General features: G+C 39.7%; 1 protein-coding gene across 1 annotated transcript in view; it reads right to left on the minus strand.

Moving 5' to 3' along the window:
- Positions 1–14867, minus strand: part of CEP192 (centrosomal protein 192) — a 56883-nt gene extending 42016 nt beyond the window's left edge. Inside the window, exons 1-14 of the mRNA XM_036404486.2 lie at positions 14835–14867; positions 14240–14473; positions 13335–13457; positions 11614–11768; positions 10071–10117; positions 8592–8724; positions 7374–7522; positions 6149–6289; positions 5557–5893; positions 5087–5227; positions 2618–2682; positions 2345–2536; positions 697–820; positions 440–570 (exon numbers count right to left, since the gene is read on the minus strand). Of these exons, the coding sequence (XP_036260379.1) occupies positions 440–570; positions 697–820; positions 2345–2536; positions 2618–2682; positions 5087–5227; positions 5557–5893; positions 6149–6289; positions 7374–7522; positions 8592–8724; positions 10071–10117; positions 11614–11768; positions 13335–13457; positions 14240–14409 (1908 nt within the window). The 5' untranslated portion in view covers positions 14410–14473; positions 14835–14867. The remainder of the gene's footprint in view (positions 1–439; positions 571–696; positions 821–2344; positions 2537–2617; positions 2683–5086; positions 5228–5556; positions 5894–6148; positions 6290–7373; positions 7523–8591; positions 8725–10070; positions 10118–11613; positions 11769–13334; positions 13458–14239; positions 14474–14834) is intronic.
- Between the last annotated feature and the right edge of the window lie 2520 nt (positions 14868–17387).

Genomic DNA, 17387 nt, shown 5'->3' on the forward strand with positions numbered 1-17387 from the left:
TGCTTATATTCTTAAATCCTATCAACTAAAAGATTTTATTCCAACGCTAAAGGTAAGCTGTTTCATTACAAAAATAGAAGGGGAAGACACAGCTGAAATTCAGAAACTTGATCACAGAACATCAACAGCCTGAGTCTCTGAAAGACTATGGGCCGACAGACTGAGCAATTCCCAAAGTGAAGTGGGAAGAAAAAGGAAAATCAGATGGTGATAGTATCACCTGACTTACTACTAGTACTACTAATGGATCATGCCATTCTAATGAAACTATCCTAAGAAATAGGGGCACCTGCTAGGATTCAAATAATCAATATAAAAAGCAGTGAGCTAATGTGAAAGTCAAAATTTAGCTGTATTCAAAGAAACAATAATCATTGGAATTATTTGAATTTTGTTTCAGTTCATAGTTGCACTTTAAAGAAAAATACAAGAGAAATACCTTTGCTTTACTTTTGGTAGCAGCTTCTGTATTAATATTTTCATGTATTCCAGCAGGAGTGTCCACCCTATGCCCTGAACCTTCAGAGCTGGTAAAATTTGCATGTTTTTTTGTTTGTGCTTCTAAGTCATCTAACAACAACAACATCAAAAAAAAAGGAATTAATTTACAGTAAGGAAATTGTCTAAAAACCTACATTCTTGGATGCACACTCTCCCTTAATGCCCCATAGGATAAAAGAGCTGTTCCATAAGTACCTGAAAACACCTCAGACAACTGTGAAATCTCTCGGCCGATGTCACCTCCTGATGAATCAGATCTCATTAGCAAAGGAACAGGCTGCCTCTTCTTTGGGGATGTAATATAGTAACCAAAAGATGGCTATAAAAAATATCCCAGAATACAGCATGAGTAAGTTTAATAATAAACAAACAGATTCAATACACATGCAAAGCAGTTTTGGCCCATGGTGCTTGCTTGGTATACCTCTCATACCACTAAGAAATAACACAGCACTGCAAATGCCCAATCTGAACACATACTCTGCACTTCCCATACACGCATCAAATAAACTAACAACTGGCATGGCTGAACCCCAGCTAGGGACTAAGTACCACACAGCTGTTTGCTCACTCCCCACCTCCTTCCAACAGAAAGAACTGGAAAGAACAGGCAAACCTCTTGGGTTGAGATAAGAACAGTTTAATAACTGACACAAGAATAAATTGTAACCGTAATACTGGTAATGACAAGGAAGGAGAGGGGAATAACACCCAAGAGAAACACAACTGTGGTGCACAACACAACTGCTCACTGGCCATGGACCAACACCCAGCCTGTCCCTGAACAGTGATCCATGGCTGCCAGCCAACTCCCTCCACTTTACAGACTGAGTTGGATGTTCTATGATACAGAATATCCCTTTGGTCAGTTTGGTCAGCTGTTCTGGCCGTGCTCCCTCTGAGCTTCTTGTGCACCTGCTGCACTGGCAGAGCATGAGACACTCCCAAGTCCTTGATTTAGAGTAAGCACTACTTAGCAACAACGAAAACATCAGTGTGCTATCAACATTATTCTCATACTAAATCCAAAACACAGCACTGTACTAACTTCTACAAAGAAAACTTAACTCTATCCCAACTGAAACCAGGGCACAACTTACTTATACCAGTTACTCAAAATAAGGAAATAAAGTTCATCACATCATCTCTGCCTGAAGGTATGGTCTGCCACTAAGCCTTGGAATGCTTAGGACAGACTCTAACTCTGCCAACTCCAAAACCTCCTTATTGTACAAGTGAATTACACAAGCATGTGTGACGACTACTTCTCATTGTACACACTTCCCCACCTTTTTTTTTTTTTTTTTGCATGAAACACAGGTGAGATCCTGTCTACCAACAGCAGAAGAGAGAAGTGTCAGGTATCCATCAGATGCAAGAAGTATACAGATGTTGTTAAGTCAGAATCTAAACGACTACATTTTTACTGAAGTTGGGCATTGCCCAGATAGTACATCAACTACCAATAGCCACTCAGAGATGCCCTCACTGTTTAAATATCCTTGTCTGACCAGCATTTCACTCAACTGTGTGGGTAATTTACTGGGACCTCCAACATGCCTCCTGTATATGGTGTACTTTTCTCCCTCTAATCCTACACATAATTAGTTCCTGACCAAAAGGCAAAGATCAACATTCAACAATAACACCAGGCAGCACTTCACATCAGAAATTCCAGTAGGAAACCAGTCAACCCACACCTGCAACACACAGAATTTCCTTCCTAAATCAACTTAGAAAATTAGATCTGATAAAGAACCGTTTACAAAATAACAAAACCAGTGCTAGCTGTTGTTTGTCTTGTCTTTTCCTTGTTTCTCAACACAAACATTTAGATACATACCCGTTTCACATCACTGCCTCCACCTAGACATCCAAGAGCTTCAGATCTCTGACCAAAGAACTCCCCCAAAGACAAACGTAAATAGCTGGCATCTTTATGAAGATCAGATGTTCTTGGCAGAATGAAGCTATTAGCAGATCTCCATGAAGTATTTGCTAATTCAGATGCATTTAGACTGCCCACCTTTCCTGCCTGCAGACAAACAGATTTCAGAAATTGCAATTTGTAAATAAATTAGAAAACTATTTTGTTTACATTGAGGTCGTTAGTTACCTGCATAAGCCTGTGTGCTTTCTCGAATTCTTCCTGGTCTTGTGCAATCATAGCTGCTGCTTCAGCTTAAAACCAAAGAGAATATTTATTAAAATAAAGCAAAAGTTACTAAGTACCATCATTACTATCTGTCATCATTAACTCAATTTGATGGAAAGTTATTGCACATAAAATTCTAGACCTGAGACAGTCTAGGGCACACTAGGAATTATTCAATCCCAGTTCGGTGAAAAAAGTTATACAAAATTAGTTTTAAAGAAGTACTTGCTGGATCTTTAGAAGCCAAAGTAAAATCAGCACTTAGATCATTAACTGTGGTCAATAAAGAAAGTTTCTAACAGCCTTAGGTCCAAGCTAAACTATAACTTTTTATAGGTTATGATACCCATACTAGCTAGAACACAAACATCACATGGCTAACTCAGATCAAACCTTTACTATATTTAAGGCTGAAATTTTTTTCCATCAAGGTGGTACCTTTGAATTGGAGCAAAAGAAAGATACTGGCTTGCACCTATTAATGAAAAACCCATGCAAATTAACAGGCCAAATAACTCAATCTTACTTTTGAATTCAAATGCCTGTACTATTTTCACAATTATCATCTACAGAACAACTAACACTTAAGAATCTCTTCACCAAAATGTTGTGAAAAACTGATCAAGAGATACTACTCTACCACCTGACTGCAATGTTAATGCATCATTAAGCTCATCAAAACTTCAAAATACATGTCCTTGTACACAGAGCATCCCTAGGCATAGAGGGCAAAAGCAGAGAATGGATGCAAACTTGTAAGGTGAATACAGCTGTTGTCCATAAAATTACTCATGGGAAGTCACAACAAGTACTCTGAGGAAAAAAGAAAGTTGAAATATATCTTTATTGAGCAATTCCAGTTCATCTCCTAAAGGCACTATCACTGACATGTTGTTATAGCCAGTTGAACTCTCAGTCAGCAGCAGTTCTTTACCTTCTAAATGAGCCCTACAGCCCCCAGAGACTTTATGAAGCATCCAACACTCTCGAGTGAGCACTCCTGCACTACTCCATACAAGAACACACTGTGTGCAGTTTGCTGACAGAGAGACATATCATAAATGAGACTCCAAAGAATCAGATGTAACATGTCCTTTCTGTCTTTACAAATAAAATTTCTTCAGCTGTCAAACACCACTGCAGACAGACAAGCAGACTAGCAGCCAGAAAAATGCCAACCACATGGAAGCTGTCAGTGTGTTATCATCTACCACACAAAGAGGTAAGCTCATTGACTTGAAAGCAGAAGTGTTTAAAAATCTATCAGGTGGAAAATCCTAAGTAGCCTTGGAAAAATTTACAACAAATTTCTAATCACCTTAAACTGCAGTCTAAGATACAGAAGGTGTCTGAAATATAATGATTCTGAAAAATCATGGGAGAGTTCTACATTACTGACATAGTAGATGGGAAAGTTTCACCCAAATGATATTTACTTGAACCATCAGAAAAATCACTACAGTGTTGAAAAACATTATTTCAACTAGTCAACTGTTTGATCACTCATTCAAAATGAACAGCATTAGACATAATTAGCTTTTAAAGAAAGAAGAATCTTGAGTGGACATCTTGAGAAGGCATTAGCCGACCTACATGTCAGCTTCAGAAACTAGGAGAGATTAGGAGAAATTCTGTTGCACATATTGCTTGAATCTCTTACAAAACAGATGAGCAGGTGACATTTTGGTGCTAAGGAATCAATTTGCCTACGGTATTGCATGTGTATTATCCAAGCCTGTATGACAAATAGACAGACTCTCACGAAAATCAGTGATATAATTTAAGGATAATAAACAACTTTTTAAGTAAACAGAGGTTCAAAAAGCCTGGAATTCAAGGGAAGATGAGAGTCCTGAAGTCCCTCAAAAGCTCCAATATTTTTCAGTACCTGTACCATTTTTAAGCATCAAGACATTCCTAAGGGACTTCATAAAAAACCAGCAGCTAGCCAAGTCTCTCAAATTTTGTCACTGTAGTCACATCTATTTGATTTTGTAGTAATTCCCCATTGATAATTATTTCCTCTCTTATAAGCATCACTCAACACAAATTACTCTTCTTCTCTTTTTCTTGCAAGAAAGGAAAACAATCATTAAAGTCCAAAGGAAAAATTGTGGAAGTGAGAGGAGTTGCCTTAGCTCATACAATAGGTACCAATGGCAAATGTTAGAATGCTTTTTGTTTTGTTTTAAAACACACTTCATGGGAAGAGTAGGAAACACAGCAAGAAGCTATGTACTATAAATAATGATATAATATCACTGCAGATTACTATCAGCATCAGCTTTCAAATAATTTGTAGTATCTAAAACCTGGAGGCTTTGCAACACCAAATACTGATTTGTTGAAGTGGAAAAAAAAAAAAAAGAAGAAATTTGACTTAACATTATTACAGACGAAAAGAGTTAACCAAAAAAGATGATTACATACAGCCAGTAATGAACTCCTCATTTCTTTTATCATCTTCAGACGTATTTAAATCTTGTTCTTCATCAAATGCAGTATAATATGCAAGATCAGTCACCCATTTGCCCTCCTCATTTTGATAGACAATGCTGTGTGGTAAATCACCTAAAAGATACATCAAATGCTACATTATGGATTAAAATAACAAAGGGATATGGCAAAAGTTCCTGCAAGCTCAAGTTGCTCCATCTGCAAGCTTAAACTCGTTTCATCAGCAAATAAGTAACAGTTAAGTGCAACATACAACAATCAGTGTTTCTGAAAACAATAGTAAGTCAGAATTAATTCATGCTACATCGGTTTTTATTACCAACTCCTACAAGTAAATAAAAATGCCTAGCTTACAATTTTATTTCTTTTTCCATGCAATAGAATATGGTCACAATTGCATGGACAGGTTTAATGTAAGATAGGTTGTATGTAAAGCATCCTACCTTTGTCTGTTGTAGCTAAACTTAAGTTCTCACAGCTGTCCCCAGCTGGAGACAGGTAAGTATCAGGAAGACCAACTTTACATTGAGTTGCATCTGCCTGAGGAGCATTTGCACTGAGAACCTCAGGAGTGGTGTCACATCCCAAAAATCCTCTTGATGTGTGTAGCACTTCTGCATCAGAAGAAGCAGCCTGACAGACAGAGGACTCCAGTTCTTGCTTTGGAAGGACATCTGAGACATCAGCTTTATGGCTGTCCATGCACTGGAGGTAGAGGGAATCTAATCGCAGCTCAGCCGCTGTGCGGGAATCCAGCACATCCCCAGCAGTCACGGAATTCTTTGAAAACAATAATCATTTGAAAAATGACAGAAGCACAGTTAGTAACTGCGTGTATTAGAAGTTCTAGATACAAAACAGTCCAAGCTGACTATGTTTGAAAAACAGGCCTAGAACCAAAGTGGTATTATTAATTTTTTGTAAAGGAAGGTTGGCTGCTTAGCTAAAGAACTAACAAGTTTTCAAACACATTGCCATCATCTACTACTGTCTTACACTACATGAATAATAGGAATTTAAATGGCAATTTCATACCATTTGCTGCACTGCTCTGGGCAGCATTTCTCTTTGCACAGGACATCCAGTTATCCCTTCATTTTGTGAATCTTCATCACTAGCACTTTCAGAGTCAATTTCAGTCACAGCCCCATAACCGGCAGAATCCTTAAAGTTCTCCTTTAGATAAAAATTTTAAAACATTTAGGTAAAATAGATATACAAAAACAAAACACTACAGGGCCTTTTAGAAAAAATTCTCTATTAGAAAAGAGATTAATGATCCTTTGTTCACTCATATGACACTGCCATAGCCAGCACCTCTAGTTAGCCTCTACCACCAAGAACAGTTCCTGGCCATGCCAATACATAGATGTGCCTGCAAGGGCATACACAGCAAGAAGATGGGAAGATCTCTTCTTATTCCTACTACATCTTTTCATTCCCTTTAACATGGGTTCTCTGTTATTCTCCTTTCTTTCCTAGCTGGCCCATTGTTGGATGAGGGCTCCAAATCAGACTCAGAGCCTCTTGCACGTAACCTACCCTACTGTCTATCTACAAGGCAGTGAAGCAGGGACATCTTGCACAGAGAAGCCCTGAGAGCAGAGCTCTGTTATTCTCACTCTTAAAACCACTTATCCCTTCCTTCATGCACTGCTGTAACAAATTGCAGCCTATCCAGACTACTTGCACAGGGTTAACATCACTTCCCAAACAGCTTGGAAACTCTGATGTCAGTTGGGAAATTTCTGAAATTTCAAACGCTGCAGTTTAACTGTTTAAATCACACTTTTCCACTCTGGTCAAGCATGAGACTGCCAGGATCACACTGACTGTTGCAAAGCCAAGAAAATGGAAAGGCACTTAATCCCTGGCAACTCGTTTGGAATGGAGCTAACTGTTGCTCATAGGCAAACCACAAACCAGCCTCTTGCTGCCCTACCTTTAACTTCCACATATTACCAATTATTTAAGAGAATTATTGACTCTCCTGGAAAGACAAATCTCTGTGCTGCTATACACTTAATAATACCTTGGACTTTGCTATGCAAGATGAAAAAAAAGTGATTAAAACGATTATTTATAAACTTGTATCATAAAAAAGAAGTGCCAGCATGTTGCCTTAATACCTATAGAAACAAAAAAAAAAGAAACCAAAAAGACCATTAAAACTAACTCTGTTTAGAATACCAACAAATATCTGAAAATTTAACATGTTTAAGAGCCATTGGGCATGCTGAGCTTTGAACTTTAAACCTACTTTTAGTAAGACATTTTCAGAAAGCTTCAGTGCTGCACAACGTTCTGAGAGGTTTTGCAGGTTGGTGTCTCTTCTTATTTCTGGTTGTATCAGCTGCTCAAAATACGCTTCTAGTTTGTTATCAAATTCTTCATCATCAATATCATCACCTACGAAAAGAGAAGAAAACATCCTTTTCACTTTTAACAGACATTTTATATCACCTGATATACTATCAAAACAATTCCATCATTTACACTGAATACTGAACTGCATGATAAAAATAAAAAGACCAGTTAGCTTCACCAGTACTGGAACCCTGAATAGGCAAGTATCTTCAGCTAACTGCTACCAACTCCTTGGAGGGCAATCAAAACTAACTTCATCCTTTGGAGTGTAAAAAAACCCAACAGTATTTCTACTCAAACTATTACCTTAATTCTTATTATGCTTAACTCTCAAGTGAAGTTACGCAACAAGAAAGAACTAAACAACTTCAAAAGACAGTTATGACATACGTAGACACCATGGGAGAAATGCAGTAACCCTACTTTACTGCAAGGGTACCTCATCTCACAACAGTAACCCTATTGATCACTCTGCCTCCCCCACTGGCACATCCCAGAACATGCCCTGTCATCCTTCATGTCGTGGGCAAAGTCAGCTGCATTCATGAAGAAGAGCATGTTTGTCCTTCTGCAGCAGCCCCTGGAAGGGCATAACAAGTTCAAAACTCTTAGTGATATAGAACTCATGCTCTCACTTTTATGCTTGCAGGTAAACTAGATTTAAAACTCGGATGTCACCACACACATGCAGCATCTAAAGAGAGCCTGAACTCAAACTCAAGTAAAAGTCCTTTTTAACTGTGTAGCTGTGCTATTCACCACAGACTTTTATCTCTACTGAACTGAACTGAAAATGTAGGTAGAGTTACCATTTTATTAAATCAATGCTGACGTTGCTACTTCTATCTTTGATTCACAGTAACTGAGGACTACTGTTTAATTTTTTAGATTAAAATTCCAATTGTGATCTTCTCTGACAAACTCCATAGCCACCTACTCCTGTTACAATTTAAAAAGTCAGTTTTCCAAAGAACAGTTTTCTTTAATATTGTTAATACTACTTTTTTATCAAGCACAATCCAATATAAGTAAAACAGAATTTTCTTCTCAACTATGCAATAACATTGAGTCAGAATTAGACTCAGCTATGAAGAGTTATAAACACACCTACCAGCGGAATCTTCATCTGTGCTTAGAAGAGACGAGAGTTTCTCATTCTCCAAAAAACTTGAAAGGCTATTGCTAAGATGAACACTTGAGATAGCACCTTCCATCAGCTTTTCAGAAGGTTCAGATGGACCAACCTGTGAAAAGCACCCATAAAGAAATGTTTCTAGAAATTACTAACTATTGTATGAATTCAGTTAATAAAAAATAATTAATGAGGTGAATAATAAAAATAAAATAGGTAATGAGGTGACTAATATTGCAAAAGTCTGCACACATTTGTTTTACTTATCCCAGGAAACACTGTAGCTGCAATGGACTTGGCCTGCTAGCTTCCAGAATGGATGCATGCAAGAAACATGGGAATCAAAAGGGGAAGAGCAAAAGAGCATCTGAAGGACACCAAACTTAAGAGACCTCAAAAAACTGAAACACTGCATTGAAGAGTTTACACTTGAAAAAACTGTCCTCCATCATTCATTGAGCTGCAATCCCAACTTAAATATACAAAGACATCTCTCAATAGTTTGCTGTGCTGTTAAAACAGAACCTCTTCAAAAATGGTACACACAGATCCAACTTTTGTTGGATATTTCTCCAAAGGAGCACACTGAATTACTCAAAAAGTAATATTTCAGCTGAATCTAGCCAACAGCAAATACTCTATCTTTTGTATAGCTGAACGATTTTTAAAAACAGCATGATGTAATGTCTGCTATGGATTTAGTCTCATGTTCTTTGTGATGCACAGATCTTGGACACAGCAAAAAAAAGTCCAAGTTCATAAAGTCAAGAATTTGAAAGGAAAATGAGTTATGGTTTTCAGAAGACAGCCAGCAAGCATTCAACTGCAACTCACTGACCACTATGGCTCCTACAAAAATCAAATGAGAGAAAACTAAATCAAAATACTAGCTGACACAATAAGGAGTATGTATTGGACAGCATTTGGTTTGAGCCTGATGTGTTTTCTAAAAGGAACAGGAGACCTCCCATTCCTGTCTGCATTGGATCTCTGTGACCAAAACTGTTAGCACCTCTAACACAGTAGATAAAAATGGGTGAAGCATAACCCTACCTGTCAATACCAGCAGGTATTTGCTAGCTCTGGATTGTGTACTTCAATTTCCAAAAGCACTAAAAAAAATTCCTCAAAAGATGCTTCACTAAGATAGACTACAACTGGCATAAAATGCAAGGTCCTTACAGTGACAAAGAACTACAAAACAGTGGAGGCTAGGAACAAACAACAGTTTTCACAACTGAGGAATATTAGATGGAGTCATGCTCACACGGTACTCATGAAGTGATCTGCAAAATGAAGGCAAAGTGAGTCATGCCAGCACCTTTATAAACTTAAGGTATACACAATCTAAGACAATAACAGCTCCATTCCTCCCTTCTCATCTCACAGAATTAAATTTATTTATCTAGATTCATATTAGAAAACATTTAATTTCACTGTATTTGGAAAAGCTTTTACCTTGCTGTTTTTAACATCTGGGAGAAAACATATTCCAGTTGGCAAATCTGAAACATAAGAAAGTGGTGTAAGCAGTATTTTAGCAGTAAAACATGAGAACATAAGTGCTGACTGTTCTCTCAGGTTAAACTGAGCCTCTGGAAGGTCTTGGCATACACTATAGAAGTAACCCAAACATACAGATTACCACAACACTAAACCTTGTACATTCTTATGACAATGATCTAAAGGATCTTCTTAAATAGGCAGACTTCATCAGGGCTAGAACTCTAAAAATGATGAAAGATACTTAATGCCTTAAGGATTTCCACAAGGCAGCACAAGAAAGTAAGGAGTCCCAGTTTGTGCTAGCAGAAGGAGGAACAAGTGTTCTGTTCCACTGTTGCATTTCACCTATTGGATCAATTCTTGTTTTGGATCATTTTAAGCAGCTTCCAAATGTCTTTTAGATCCACACATAATCCAGCTGGAGGTCCCACATGACAGAGAACAGTTTAGACTTGCACACACAAATTTTAGCAAAAAAATTTGTAATTCTTCAGTAATAGGTGTGAATAAAAGACAATTTCCAAACAACAATTTCCAAGCTAAAAATCAAGTAACTAAATCTGCCTGGCCACTATCAAGTCCAAACACTGGCGGTCTCAGCTTTCCAAAGCATCACCATTTTGTTGCCATTTACTGCCACTTCTTCAAGACTACAGCAACAAATGAGTGGAGCCAACACTTCTCTGTTAGAAGTGGTTTTGTATAAGGGTCTATTTATGTTACAGGTCACAATACTTTCTAATTGAACATGTTATCTGTCAAAATTATTAATACTTCACAAAAACCTATACAAATACTCAAAGCTTGGAAAAGGATAATGTCTAAAAGTATATATTTACTAATTGTATTTACTGAATTTTAAAGGACAAGTAGAATTTATTCACAGAACTGGCATTAGCAAAAACCCCAGACAAGCTTAATATCATGTAGCTATGCTATTAAAATTAATTTGGGAATATTCTTTTGTTTCCGGTACTCTACTCAGACCTCAGAAAAAGTATAGTTTTCACAGCAAGTATTCAAAACTATTTTTTCATGCATAACCTCACTAGAAGGGTATGCTTCCAACACCTACAGCAGCAATTAAAGACATCTATTACAGGTTGGAATAGGGCAAGAAAAGAGATGCTAGCTAAAACATAACCTTGCAACCTTACACTTACTGAAATAGAAGGGGTAGAGAACAAGCCTCATACACTTCTTCCATAAAGTTCCTGAACTAAGTCAGATTACTACTGGCATTCTATTTATGCTACTATACAGCAAACACTTTTTTCAACAACTTGCTGTATAGCTTTGTATTTTGAGGAGAACTCCGAGAACATGTCAACCACAAGCTTTCTCTGTTTTCAATTTGCTGAAATCCAAGAGATTTTTTTTCAAAACCCATTTATAACCTGCCATAAAACAGTGAAAGGGTCAAAAGAAGACATCTGTAGCATAAAAAGCTTATTACAGTGACAATAAGTACACAATTTTTCTCAAAACATAATACCTTCCAATTGCTCAAGAGGCAAAACTTCACGTAAGGTACTTTGACTATGATTTGAGTGTTCAATGACATTCTGAGGTTGCTCTCCATATACTGAGTGGGATTCTTTCAAATTAACACAAGGCAGCTGAGGCTCTTCAATTTGCGTAGCAATTTCCCTAGAAAGAGAATTATTTAAATGAAAAATCAGTTAGTTGCACAGATCATCATCTCTCATGATAAAGATATGATAAATTCTCCAATTGCTTTGTCTCAGTCTGTTGTTTTCAATACAGGATAGATTCTAGACACCTGTCATTGTACAATAAAAGAAAGCATATCATAATTACAAGGATTTCAGTTTCACAATCTAAACTGTGAAACAAATAGTGAAATTTCATGCAAAACATGCCTCTCTACCTATTTATTCTTCTCTTTGATTTCCATAAAATGAGGGGAAAGTATAAGGACAAAAGCTCCTACTCTGGCCAAGTTCCAAGATCCATTTGAGACCAAGACAAACACTAGACAAGATTTTGCCAAGTTCACAATATCACCATTTTTGTTACACTAAATAAAGGACCAAATCATAAAGAACATGAGTTACTGAAATTGCATGTAGTTAAATAACAGCTTTTGCAATTATGCAGGAAAGTTATCCTTCATTTCTGGTTTTACAGAACGTCCACACAGGCTTATAAACAGGGTTATAAACTAATCACACCAGATGTTAAAATTTCATACTTTTGCTTCAATATTTTAGATAAATAAATGAAACTAACATTTCAAAGTCTAAAACACAACTAGTCCATGTTCTGCAATTTGTTTTCTTACTTGAGTACAATCAAGACACTGACTCCCTCTCAAATCTTATGTTCTTTGTTTTGATAAGGATACACTGCCTGGAGCTCAATTTTATCAGTGAGAAAGGCACACAGTGCAGTTTCTGTCACAACAGGAGCACATCTGGCCTTGGTCAGAATAACCTATACAACAGCTTCCAACACTTCCGCCACTCAGCAATGCCTTCTCAAGTGTATCACTAACAATAATGATTTCCTAAGAAATACCAATCACTGAGGCAACAAGAAAAGCAAATTTGATAGAAACTCTTGTTCCTTTCTGTGGGCAAACTGCCTGATACTTACTCAAAACATATTTCTATCAGTGCAAAATGCTACTCACACACATGACATAACCAGAAACACCAGCTTAATTCTAGATTATGTAAAGCGAACGAGATAAATACAGGCCAAATTCAGGTAAGTCAATTAAATAATCATGCTTAGGACATTTTAAATTACTGTGACAACAAAACAAAACCTCACAGTCCAAGGAACATTCCTTGTGAGGATTTCATTCCTGTCACATACATGAAGTCCAATTAATCAATCAAACAGCAGAATGCTGCTGATGTAGGGCTGCACAGGCTAAGTGGCATCAACCACTGAATGGAAGGCCACTGGATGCTTCCACTTGGCCCAGCACTATCCCCCTTCAGAAAACATGGAGGAGCTGATTTTGTAGAAAAAGCTGCCCAGGCTGCCAAATACTGTAAGCTAACAGGTCAATGCACAGCTGAGCTCTCCAGCTACTGCAGGCTAGTAGTAAAAGCTGCTGCTTTCAACTCTGCAACTCAATTCTGAAGTAGCCTGTAATTAGCCATATAGTGCATACAGATCTACATACTAACTTACTGGTGCCTGCATTTTAGGGCAGAATTAGATTTTAACTACCTCACTTACATGTCATCATGAAAGCAGAGGGCAAACCTTTCCACTGGCTCAGGCTGTGACTGACTGCTGTGAGAAGATCCTGATAGAGATGAATGTTTTCCTTCCAAATACGATGCACAGTCATCAGGAAGCCTGTAAATGCGGGGCAAAAAAAACACACATCCAAGTCATTCTAATATGCAATGCTCCTGTTTTCCAAAAAATTGGGGGAGCAAAACTCATATTTGTGACTACTTATTTCCTGTAAGTTAAGTTATTTCAATATTTTAGCTAATCTGTATTTACAGACACACATATGTATCCTGAATGCTTCTCTCCAGCCTTCTGTAGCTCTTTAGAGCAATACCATGTTACAGTTTTTAGTGGCTAGTGGTGTCCTTCTGGAAGGACAGGGTATTAAAGTCTCATCTTACTTGTTGTTAAGTAACAGGACAGCAGTTAAGCACAAAGGCTTCAAATTGTTACTCTTTGCTCTACTCCTTGCTGAGCAAGTTTTAGTTTTTGTACCCAACACTAGATCTTGGAGTTTCTAAAAGGAGCTAAATTCAGGTAAGTTCAGTGAACAGTTAACAGAGAACACATATGTAAAAAACACATTATTCTCTACACAACTTCAAATTAGAGTCAAGTAAGCTGAAAAGAGGAGTTAAAAGAGACTTGACTGTTACAGTCTAAAAATTTAATTAGCTCTGAAGGGCGGTTTTTGTAAATATTAAGTATTCTACTAGTTACAAGTTAAATGCAAAGTTTACACTGGTAATACAGACAATCCTATGTTTACTGATTACTGAGATACTGATTGGTAAATAGTTTTATCACTGCCCAAGTAATTTGCGAAATTAATTTTTGCTCTTCAGAGTTAGATGCTTCAACTGTTTTTTTATATTTCTGAATGGCACTTACTGAGACCTCACCTGTTGTCACCGCCCTCTTGGCTCCTGGCGACAGTGGAGGCCGCCACAGGTAACCCCGGGTTGGAGGAGACGGTGACATTCTCAAAGAGCACACTCGCGCTGCTGTTCAAGGACTGGCCCAAGTAGCTGGGGAAGGTCTCGTCGGCGATATTCCTGAAATCTTCCATCATCCCGCCCACACTGCCTGGAACAGCACTCGGCCCGGCACCACCATCAGCCCCGCTCGGGCAGCATCTGCAGGCAGGACCCAAACAGCTTCACACTCACACAACGCACTTCACTCACACATCACCGCCACTATTCCTGGGCAACCACCCCGCTTTAGCCACAAACGTGCTCAACAACCATTCCCAGCCCTCTCCCACCAAGACTTTTTGGGGACACACTTTCACAGCCCTCTCGGAGGGCCCAACAAGAGCGGCGACTCACACCAGCGCCGCTACGAGACGTGCCAGTCTATATTTAGCGTGTAAAGCCGCCCGGACCGGGCAGTCCCAGACTGCTTTCCTCCCTCCGCGGCCCCTCCAGGGAGCACCTGAGGCGACACCAACTCCGGGTGACCGCGGACCGCGGCGGGAAGGCTCCCGCTGCTCACCGGCCACGCTCCGCCGCGCAGTTCGGCGACGGGGGAGCGGCTGGAAGCCGGCGACCGCCTTTTTGTCCAAAGAGGAGGGAGAGAAGGGCCCTGCCTTTCCCGAGGGTCCCAGACGCAGCAGGAACGCTGGCGCTCAGACGGACCGACCGCCAAAACTCGGGATGGGATCCGCCCCGCGTAGCTGCCGCAGCGCCCCCCAGCGGCCGGGCGGGCACCGCTCGCTCCCCTGGCGCGCAACGGAAACGGCGGCGCGACCGGCCCGCCCCACCCCCCCGCGCGGCCGGCGGCGCGTGCGCAGCGGCGTCGCGCGCGCCTCCCAAACTTTGGCGCTCCCTCTCGCGAAGCCAATGGCAGCGCCCCAGGCGGAGCCGGCCATTGGCGGGCACGGCGCGCGGCGGCAGGCGGGGAGCGAGACACTCTGGGCGGGGCAGGCGGCGGCGCTGATTGGGCGATGCGCGCGCGGCACCGCCCAGCCCCGCCCCCCCGGCCGTTAGGCGGGATCGGGGGCGGGTGTTGCCTGTGGGAACGAGCATGGGAGTGGGAGTTTCCTGAGGGAACGGGAGCGGGAAGAGGAGAGGGAGTGGGCGGCGGGGCCGCGGGCAGTGGGGGGAAGGGGGTGATGTCATCGGTGTATTTTGTCTCGGGTATTTGCTTTCAGGCCGGCCGGGTTTGGATCCCCGTACCAGGGAAAGGGCCGCTGAACATCCCGCCCGACCCTGCTGTCCCCCGTCCTACCTAAAAATGAGAAAAAAGAAAAAAAAAAAAAGGTGCATTCGGATTAACTCATGTGACGTTGTTTATATTCCCGGCTTTGTTTTCTGCCATCTGAATCCGCTAGATGAGTGTAGCTTTTCGCAAATATTAAAAGAAATATTATATGTGTTACATGACAAACGCCTATCACTTGTTTTTTGAAAATTTTAAAAGTTTAATAGTAATAAAATGGTTGTAAAAATAGTAATACAATTAGAGTAATAATAATTTGGACAATTTGAATTAGGACAATATGAGACAGTAGAAACAAAGAGTTACAGAGGTCCAGCTACCTTTTTCTGGGCAGCACGAGCCTGAAAAAGGGACATTCGTTAACAAAGGATTAACCCTAAAAAACAATAGCCTGTGGCATATTCATACACTTCATACAAGATGCATAAATTCCATTCAAACAAAGGATTCTGTCTGGTCATCGTCAACTTCTTCCTCTGAATCCTAACAGCGCCTTCGAGGCGGGAAGAATTTAATTTCTCCTGATAATGAAGCAATAAATTCTCTTCCTTTGAAAGATTTAGATGTCCTGTGGCTGCTATCTCGCTGCGAGTCCTTTCTTTAAAAAAAGTATCCTACATAGCATCGTTTCTATTTTAACATTTTTTTAACCTAAAACTATATTTAACACACTACTTAAGAGAATTAATGCAGCATTACTTTCTAACACAACACATATAATATTCACTTTAATATTCGCGAAAAGCCAATCATAAAATATCCATTTTTCACAGTTATGTTAGAAAGTTAAGCTGTATTAATTTTCTTAAGTAGTGGGTTAAATATAGGTCTAGGTTATAACATAAGGTTAACATAGAAACGATGCTATGTAGGATACTTTTTTTAAAGAAAGGACTCGCAGCGAGATAGCAGCCACAGGACATCTAAATCTTTCAGAGGAAGAGAATTTATTGCCCTCTTATCAGAAGAAACGAACTTCTTCCTGCCTCGCTTAGGCTTGAAGATGCCGTCAGGATTAAGAGGAGGAAGTTGACACTGACCAGAGAGAATCCTGTGTTTGAATGGAATTTATGCATCATGTATGAGGTGTATGAATATGCAACAGACTATTGTTTTTAAGGGTTAATCCTCTCTTAACATGGGTCCTATTTCGGGCTTATTTTGCCCAGAAAAAGGTACCTGGAGCGTCTGTAACTCTTTGTTTCTATTGTCTCATATTCCAAATTGTCCAAATTATTATTATTCTAATTGTATTACTATTTTTATAACCATTTTATTACTATTAAAAATTTAAAAAGCAAAACGCCAAGTGATTGGCGTTTTTCACAATGAGGCTGAGAAACAGAACCGTTAGGGGTGGAAAGAACCTCTGGAGATGGTCCAGTCCCACCCCCACGCCAGGGCAGGGTCACCCAGAGCAGGTGACTCCTGCTGGGGTTTGAATGTCTCCAGAGAAGGAGGCTCCACAACCTCCCTGGACAGCCTTTCCCAGTGCTCTGCCACCCTCAGAGTAAAGAAGCTCTTTCTCATGTTGAGGTGGAACTCCTGTTCTAGTTTATGTACAGAACATGGAAAATTTCATTTCCATGCTGAAGTGTGCATGTCACAGGGTTTTTTTAAGTAGAGGATGTGAGCAAAAGCAAAACCACCACACACACAAACCACACACACAAACCCACAAAACCAAAGAAAAACAAAGAAAACCACCAATGCCATCTCATGGCTTCTACAGGACCCAAAAATTTCCAATCCTGGCAGCTCAAACTAAGATGTGCTCCAAGCACAGAAGCAGTAGAAGGGCTATTGTGGGTATTCTTGCAGAAGAAG

The sequence above is a fragment of the Molothrus ater genome, chromosome 1 (genome assembly GCF_012460135.2).
Source record: "Molothrus ater isolate BHLD 08-10-18 breed brown headed cowbird chromosome 1, BPBGC_Mater_1.1, whole genome shotgun sequence".
NCBI lineage: Eukaryota > Metazoa > Chordata > Aves > Passeriformes > Icteridae > Molothrus > Molothrus ater.